At 38.3% G+C, this 8,489-nt stretch overlaps 3 protein-coding genes across 3 annotated transcripts in view; 2 read left to right on the top strand and 1 right to left on the bottom strand.

Annotated features, from left to right (window-relative positions):
- Nucleotides 1–2,245, top strand: part of map2k1 (mitogen-activated protein kinase kinase 1) — a 16,744-nt gene extending 14,499 nt beyond the window's left edge. Inside the window, exons 6-11 of the mRNA XM_015401139.1 lie at nt 132–256; nt 364–571; nt 662–726; nt 799–857; nt 962–1,007; nt 1,079–2,245. Of these exons, the coding sequence (XP_015256625.1) occupies nt 132–256; nt 364–571; nt 662–726; nt 799–857; nt 962–1,007; nt 1,079–1,192 (617 nt within the window). The 3' untranslated portion in view covers nt 1,193–2,245. The remainder of the gene's footprint in view (nt 1–131; nt 257–363; nt 572–661; nt 727–798; nt 858–961; nt 1,008–1,078) is intronic.
- A 1,127-nt stretch (nt 2,246–3,372) lies between these two features.
- Nucleotides 3,373–7,527, bottom strand: rpl4 (ribosomal protein L4). Its single transcript, XM_015401140.1, has 10 exons — nt 7,433–7,527; nt 6,137–6,308; nt 5,704–5,810; nt 5,343–5,481; nt 4,993–5,117; nt 4,530–4,659; nt 4,197–4,353; nt 3,869–3,952; nt 3,572–3,692; nt 3,373–3,493 (listed from the first exon to the last, which is right to left on the bottom strand). The coding sequence occupies exons 1-10, from the start codon at nt 7,433–7,435 to the stop codon at nt 3,425–3,427; spliced, it is 1,107 nt and encodes a 368-aa protein (XP_015256626.1). The 5' UTR covers nt 7,436–7,527; the 3' UTR covers nt 3,373–3,424.
- A 388-nt stretch (nt 7,528–7,915) lies between these two features.
- Nucleotides 7,916–8,489, top strand: part of zwilch (zwilch kinetochore protein) — a 7,635-nt gene continuing 7,061 nt past the window's right edge. The window contains exons 1-3 of the mRNA XM_015401134.1: nt 7,916–8,115; nt 8,226–8,268; nt 8,363–8,455. Coding sequence (XP_015256620.1) covers nt 8,066–8,115; nt 8,226–8,268; nt 8,363–8,455 — 186 coding nt within the window. The 5' untranslated portion in view covers nt 7,916–8,065. The remainder of the gene's footprint in view (nt 8,116–8,225; nt 8,269–8,362; nt 8,456–8,489) is intronic.

Genomic DNA, 8,489 nt, shown 5'->3' on the forward strand with positions numbered 1-8,489 from the left:
TTACAAAAATGATTAACAATATTGTATGATATATGCAATTGTTATTTATTTTTAAAAAAAGATCTGCAGCACTTTATTCATGGCTGCTCATTTGTCACTGTTGACAGCTACATCTGATGGCTCTCTTTCAGATGTCAAGCCTTCTAACATCCTGGTGAATTCCCGTGGTGAGATCAAGCTGTGTGACTTTGGAGTGAGCGGACAGCTCATAGACTCCATGGCCAACTCCTTTGTGGGCACTCGATCTTACATGTCGGTGAGTTCAGAACACAAAGCGGCTCTCATATCACTGCTCCAGAAATTATCATAGAATTAATATTTGCTGTTCAATGTAACTGATTAAATCTAATGTTTATTTTTCAGCCTGAGCGTCTACAGGGCACACACTATTCTGTTCAGTCAGACATCTGGAGCATGGGTCTGTCTCTAGTTGAAATGGCCATCGGGCGCTTCCCTATCCCCCCACCTGATTCCAAAGAATTGGAGCAAATCTTCGGATACCCGGTGGAAGGAGAGGCAGCCCCCAGCGAGTCCTCTCCAAAACCATGCCCCCCTGGGCGTACGGGCAGTTGTAAGTAGAACACAGGAGCGACCAATCAAGTTGTTTAAATGTTTTTCTCTGCCAAATTTAATCTTAACACATAGTTATTTTCCTTTTTAGCTTATGGACCAAACAGCAGACCACCCATGGCTATATTTGAGCTGCTGGATTATATAGTCAATGAGGTAAGTATGTCTGCTTTATTCTGTGTTATGATCACTTGCTGTCCTTTATCCTAACATAATGTTTTGTTTTAGCCTCCACCAAAGCTCCCTGGAATATTTAGCACAGAATTCCAGGACTTTGTGAATAAATGGTAAGTAATAGAGAATTTGTTTTTTTTGTTTGTTCTTTTTACACATTTATAACACATCTGCTATTCAAAGCATAATCCTGTTTTTTGGGTTTTTTTTCCGGCAGCCTGATTAAGAATCCTGCAGAGAGAGCAGACTTGAAGCAGTTGATGGTAAGTGAGCATGCAGACATTTAAACCTCCACTTATTCTTTAATATTTATTCTTTAACCTTCCCTTTTCAGGTGCATCCTTTTATCAAACAGTCTGAGGCAGAGGAGGTGGACTTTGCTGGCTGGCTTTGCAGCACCATTGGACTCAGTCAGCCTGCAACACCCACACATGGCACCAGTATGTGAGACTGTCCACTGCAAAGCCATAACTATATATGACCTTTGATTGATCTTCTTGATAAGTGTTTTGATTTTAAGCAGTTGGTCAAATGTTAAAGTTTCAGGTGCATCTCAAGACATTCAAACCTGAAGAAGTTTATTCAGTGCAGTGTTTGCATAAATTGTAGACTGATTACACACAAGTATATTTTAATGCACTTTATTCTGGTAAGCAATAAGGCTTACAGCAAAACTGAGCTTTTTTGCCAAAACTAAATTAATCATATACCTAGAAAAGTGTATTTTATCACAGACACGGCTACTTTCCAAAGATATATCCATGATGTGTAGAGTGCATTGGTTGGTGTGGTGCCTCTATACTTCATCTTGACACTTCTATAGATCATCTGAGAGGTTAAATTCATTTTTTTAATCAATTAACTTACTGACATGTTTAGGTATGGCTTGTTCGCTGGCTAGTCAAACAGCGATAATACAAATTAATGCAGTTATTTTTTCAGACATTGGCCTGTTGGAAAATTAAATCATTTGTTAGCTGAAGGAAGCATGAAATGCAATGATGTGCTCTACTTTTTTATAGTGAGAATGCGGGCAGCAGCATTCTTGATTTACATCAGAGCAAATTTTAAATGTAGAGCTTGCATTTTTCTTCAACTATTTTATCTAGTCTCCTTTAGATGTCTTAACTTGGACTTCGGCTTTTTATGGCCTTCATTTAGTTTTTTGCTAGTTTTTAACTTGTCTTCTCACCAGAAACAACCTCCGGGATACATTATTTGGCTCTGGCACACCTTACGATTTTCCCCTAGGTCTTTCTACCAAACAATTTATTTTGCTTTGCATAAATTTGAATCGGTATGACCCCTGAATATTCAGCTGTCAAAGTAAGAAGTAAACTGACAGCTTCTCCTTTTAGAAGTCCTGTGGGACAAAAGAAAATGCACAGAAGCTGTCAATTGTTAGAAAATATAATTTATTTTAGCCCTTTAAAGCCAAGTGTATCATATTTGATACACGTGTGTATTGAGACCTCTGCATCATATGAGGTTTGTTCTTGAAAACAGATTTAAACAGACATGTAGTGAACAGATGTATGATTTACAGAATTGCCTAATTTATCAAAATTGATGCAAATAAATGAATTATATTTAAACTTGTCAAAAAATTTAAATATCTCCAATTAAAAATGGCTTTAAATAGACCAAAAATAAAATCTGGATGCAATTTCAAAGAATTTGCTTAAATTGGGTTTGCAAACACTTGAGATGCACCTGAACTATTTAGTACACTGAACATACATGCAGCTAACCCTCCTATTATAACAAATGTTACCTCAGGGCTCAATCTTTTCTGGGGCATTTTCAAGTACATGAATGACCCATGTGACAAGGAGTTATTGACCTACCCTCTAGCACCACCATCAGGACAAAACTAAATTGTAATAACATACCAAACCCCATCACTTTTTAGTTTAGGTCTCCTTCCTTCATGAATACAATTACCAGTTTTAAACATTGCCCATCCCATGAGTAAAATATTTGAGGGTGTAAGAAAGCTCAGAGGACTCTTCAACATGGTCATTGTAAGGTGGGGCTTTAAACCATTGTGATATTGGCTTTTTGACTTTTCTGCCATTGCGGTGAAGAAAGGGGCTGCCATGATCAAAACCACACCCCTAGTGCAAGTTTGAGAAAATAACTTCAAATTTGTACCTTGAGAATGTTTACTAAAAACAGCTTGGGATCACATCTACAATCTGCTCAGCAAATGTAATTCCATGCTAATCAATTGTGAAAAGGCATGGAATAGGTGGTTATAAGGGGTCAATTAATAGGAGGGTTAAATATGTACTGGACAACTGTTTAGGTCTCCTTTACAGGCCTGATTAAAAAGCCATCTTTTTGTAATGATCCTGTCTTGTAAAATAATGCTGCTAAAACTTTTTGCTCTACCTTCTCCTGAAGTCATGTACAGCCCAGCTTTTCTGTCAGTATAAACTCTGTATGAAACCCACATCCTGCAGCATCAGGCATGGATAATTAGCTTGCTGTACATATCAAGTTAGCCAGTGGATATTTATATTCATAAATCCTCACGCAAACTGTTATCTGGTCCCCCTTTTTCCTCACTGCTTAGTTGAGTGGCATTTTTGTTGTGAATAAAGTGGTTTCAATAATACTTCGGACTCATGGATTTGAAAAGTCTCGTTTATTTCACTGAACTCCAGTCTGTATAGATTTATGCCTTAGGTTTAGCAGGTGCTTTCTTTGCAGGCCTCTTCTTGGGTTTCAGCATCTTAGCCTTGATCTGTGAAAAAATTAAAATCAATTAGTCAGACTGCACTGCACGTTTCATTGCCATCTTTTTTTTTTTTACAGTTCTTACAGTAGGGTCGTGCTTTAGGATGGCATGACGTCTTGCAGTCTTGGCGTAAGGGTTCAGTTTGAGCATGATCTTCAAATTCTTCAGAGGATTCTTCTTCAGTACTCTGCGGCTGATCTTCTTGCTGCAATTGCAATTAACAAAGTTATGCTGATGCCTGGTTGATGCTGAGGAAAATGTGCAACTTTTCTAATTGCTCAGGACTTCCAAAAATAATCAGGGGTCAGAAACACGGACCAGAAGTGAATCATCATCATAGCTGAAACATGGCAACACACACCACAAAAGGGAGGTACATACTTAGGTGCACGAAGTGCTTTCTGGACCTCCTCGCTCTTCAAAATCCTGCTCAGATCTGTGTTTGTCATTTTGTGCATTGGGAGCCTGAAAGGAAGAAACAAATAATCAAAACCCAACAAGAAACAAATTACAACTTAGACGAACCTAATTTTGAACCAACTCAGAACTTCTTTACATATCACAGATTTCAAAAACACGGACCATGAAGTGAAAGCTCATCACTGAGATACATGTGCGACATTTACACAGCTGTACAAGTGCATCTTCATTTTTTCCACAATACTCCATGAGATGCACCTGTAAGCACTGAAGTTTCTCTAAAACTCACTTGTAATCAACCTTGAGAGAGGCTGGTTTACGCCAGGTGCCATACAGCTCGTCCAGCTTACGGAAAGCACTTTCTGTCCAGATGCAGAACCGCCCAATGTGACCACCAGGAGCCAGTCTCAGAAGGTTCAGTTTGTTCACGTTCTGCAGAGTAATGCCTACAAAAAATAAAAAAAGGTCAATTTGATTCCTTATGTTTGGTATAAAGCAAATTAATTTATGTCCAATACAGAGGTCTACTGGTAAAGGGATCCCCATTATTGGATCATTTTATTTCTGTCACCGCTAATTAAGACATTGGAGTCAGTAGTGTATTTGAAGTGCTAAAACTCACCTGGAATATTCCTGAAGGCTTTGGTCAAACCAGCGTCTTGGTTGTAGACGATACATGGCCCTCTGCGTTGGATACGTCTACGGTTCCGCATTTTACCCTTACCAGCACGCATACGCTGAGAGGCATACACCTGGGAAGAGAACAATTAGATCAACTGAGCTAAGGAGTTGAAAAATATATAAATGCAAACCAAATCTGAGCCACAAGACAATAACTTGATTTCATAATTTTAAATGAGCTTTTAATATTCAATAACTTTAGTCACAAGAATTAAATCGGGGACAATTCTTCCCTTAACAGGACTAATTTGTCTCCGTGTCAGAAAGACTGAACTAGAACAATTTTAGAATCAAAATTTCCATTTAGCCTTAAATCAGTTTTTTTATTGCATTGTAAGGACAATACACAAAAACCCAAGAATTAGGTGTTGTACTTGGCAACCAGAATGAAATCTTTAGCTTACCTTCTTGATGTCATTCCAGGCTTTGAGCTTCTTCAGCAGCAGCACAGCCTCCTTAGTCTTCTTGTATCCCTCAACTTTGTCGTCAACCACCAGTGGGACCTCAGGGATCTCCTCAATGCGATGTCCTAGGTATCAAAAGGTTCTGTATAATCACTGAAGCACCAACTGTGGAAGTGACTAATGTCTAAACTTGCTCAGAATTTATCAATCATCAATACCCTGTGATGGCTTAATGACAGCAGGCAACTGTCACCAATCACAAGATCAGACGCAAATTACACCATCACAGCAAGGTACATGTTTAGGAAAGAATTTGACAACTCAAGAATTAAAGCAGCAGTTAAACTTACCCTTGGACATCACAAGAGCAGGGAGTGCAGAAGCAGCCAGAGCAGAGCAGATGGCGTAGCGCTTCTGGGGTGTGTTGATCCTGCGGTGCCAACGACGCCAGGTTTTAGTGGGAGCAAACATGCGTCCACCACGACACATCTAGGCCCAAGTCAAGGGTTGTCTACCACTTAAGTAACAAATATTTACCCATCCAATACCTGCTCAGACTCAATATTCACCACCCATCTGTGCTAGCCTATGACAGCAGGCATTCTGTCACTAGACACAGAGTAAGACGCAAATTACACCATCACGGCAAGTCTGGATTTAGCTCCTAAAAGCATGTAAATGATGAATGAATTCCTTTACAAGCAAGGATACGTTTCCAAAAGCACCCTGACCAGAGCGGTGAGTACCACCACCTCTCACACGAGGGATACGGGCCACAGCTCTTCCTGTTCCCCAGGACTCTGCACTCGTCTGGTGGCCTAAAATATTCAATATATAGAGTTAGAAAAAGTAGAGATCTGCAACTCAATATGAATATTAAAAAAAAAACACTATTCCATATTTGCCAGTTTGTTTGGCAACAAGGGTTTGGTTATCTTTTTTGTGGTTAAGTGACAACATGGATGATGCTCAGACTTTGTTAGAAACAGTTAAGTATGCAATTTGCACACATTAGAGAACCAATTAGGACTGAGGTTGATCATTTCTTTTATCAGTGATAAAGGTACAAAATGTGAAAAGTATAAATTGACAAACTTCTTCCATTTCTAATACAAAATAAAAAAATAAAAGCTCAAATGCATACCTGCCAGCTCGCTGACCGCATATGGCTGGCGGTTATTTTTGCGCATGTTGGTGTGCACAAATCTTACAACATCAGGGCGAATAGGAGCCCTGAAGACAGCGGGCATAACTACATTTTTGCCTGATGATTCTCCTTTCTCGGAATACACCGAGATAAGCGGTCGGGCACAGGCCTGAAAGTGCAAAGACAAAAAAAGTAATGAAATACATGACCTATATGGAGAGAAGAGCATTTATTTGCTGAGAATCACATCTTTTCCAACAAGTGTTAAAAAGCACATCTTCTAGTCCATGCCATGCTTTTTCATTACAGGAACAAATTGATATACAATAAATGTATTTATTCTGAATTTAAAAATGTTAAATGTGGAAAACAGTTTGAATTTGTTAATGAGAGATGAAATGTAGGTACGTGTATGAGAACATAACTCCATTCGCCTGTGTTACCAACAGGGGATAATTATACCTTTTGGGGGATTAAGGACATTTTGTAATTTTAAAATCCTGACGTGCTTTCACGTCGAGTTGGTTTACATTAATAGGAGATTGCAAGTTGAATGCGTCCATTTGTGTCACATTAGTAATATCGAAAATAAGACTGGTACTAAGAACTATTGTAGCCAGATGATTAATGCTTCAATGGGGCCCAAATTTCTTACAATATCCAGCGTACATCGCACATTTGCCCCATTTTTATGGGCACATAAGCCCTTCAACCAAAGTTTATATACAAACATGGTAGCTCCTTTCCTTGAAAGGAATTTCAATGGTACTTCACATAAAACCTGCTTTTACATGTTTGCCTAATAGGTAACTATGATACATATTTGCATTAACATTCCTTGTTGCATTTTCTGATTCTTTTCATAGTTAAACTACTATTCACCCTTATTGATAGTTATCCTAGCTTCACTTTTCGTGTCAGGGCTCTTAGCCAGTTGTCGACGTGACATCACAAAATCTTCACTTCAGTCGAGCACAAACTACACACGGTCTAGATTCTTCAGTATCATTAATAAGCGTGTGCCGAAACAATTAAAACCACGATTAACGACATTTAAAAAGCAAAGATAGCCGCTGCTGCAATAGACAACACGTGTTACTCGGCGTAACCAGTCGTTCAAAATGGCTCCTCGTGTTAGCTTACTAGCGCCTAGCTTCCAACTCCGTTTTTACTTTCTAACAATCATAGCTTTTCTACGAGGTAAACTAGCAGATAGTCGACTAAATGAGTACATCGAGTATTGACATATGTGTCCTGGAACTCGTGTAAAGAAATTTGTCAGGGCTTGCTCACCATTTTCGATATATTTTTCGGCTCGCCGGGAACCACGCTCCTCACGGTATGGCGGCCACAGTAAAAAGGAAGTTGATCCTTCAACCCAGATCCTTTATGCCTCCGCGCATGAGAACGCTACTTCCGGTTAGACTATTTTGTCCACTGCACGAATTTTATTCTTCAGCTTACCTTAATGAAAAAAAATGTATTACAAAAAAATCAACTAATGGTTTCTAGATGTTTAAATGGAAATATAACGACTTAAAATAGCTTTTCATTTGTTATCGATGTTGGAACTATTTTTTCTCACTCACTGTTGGCGCCGTGTCTTACAGTGTAAGCGGAAATCCGAACTACTTAACACTTCTACGTTTCTATAAAATGAAAATAAAATGTAAAAAAAATATATATCTCGCCTATATAAAAAACGAAAAAAAAAAAACTTCTGGATTTAGACTAACATATTTTTTATTTATTTAGTGAATTAACTGCTCTGTCGTGGATGGTGACCCCTGAACCCGTGTCGTCACCGTCTAACTGAGCGCGCGGTTGTCAAACGCAAACAATAGTAATAAAAAATACTTTCCTCTTTTCTTCCACTATATTTGTAAGACATTTTAACCCGTAACCCGATTTTTCTGTAGTTCGGAAATGGGGTCGAAGGTCGTATCTAATGCCAAGGAGTTTTGCAGTCTTCTTAGGTAAGTTTTGTTCCGCAGTTGTTATCAGGTAGAAAAAGTCTTAATCGTTATTTTTGTTTTTTTTATATATAGTTTTAGCTTTTTATGTTAATTTTATGTTTTATGTTCAGATCTTTTCAGGATGACAAAAGCAGGAATTCATGCACATATGAGGTACTTTCAGTTCAAATTGCTTTTTTTTTTTTTAATCATAATGAGAAACCCAGTTTTACTCCATGTTAACCTTACATATAACTTTGATTTACAGGAGGACATTCATATTATAAAGTCGACCGGAGACAAAATTACCGCTGTGAATTTTTACAGTGCCAACCAGACAATCTTTGTCTGCGAAAAAGATGTAAGTTTACTTATATTTATTTCTTCTAGTTTAC

Source organism: Cyprinodon variegatus, unplaced genomic scaffold, assembly GCF_000732505.1.
Source record: "Cyprinodon variegatus isolate N-32 unplaced genomic scaffold, C_variegatus-1.0 Scaffold1187, whole genome shotgun sequence".
NCBI lineage: Eukaryota > Metazoa > Chordata > Actinopteri > Cyprinodontiformes > Cyprinodontidae > Cyprinodon > Cyprinodon variegatus.

Bases quoted from the DNA above. Each gene is read 5' to 3' on its own strand.
- rpl4 (XM_015401140.1), bottom strand. The intron at 5,482-5,703 runs GTATCCTTGCTT...ACTTGGGCCTAG, and splicing joins GTCAGGGTGCTTTTGGAAAC to ATGTGTCGTGGTGGACGCAT. The intron at 4,660-4,992 runs GTAAGCTAAAGA...TTCTCTTCCCAG, and splicing joins CCTGGAATGACATCAAGAAG to GTGTATGCCTCTCAGCGTAT.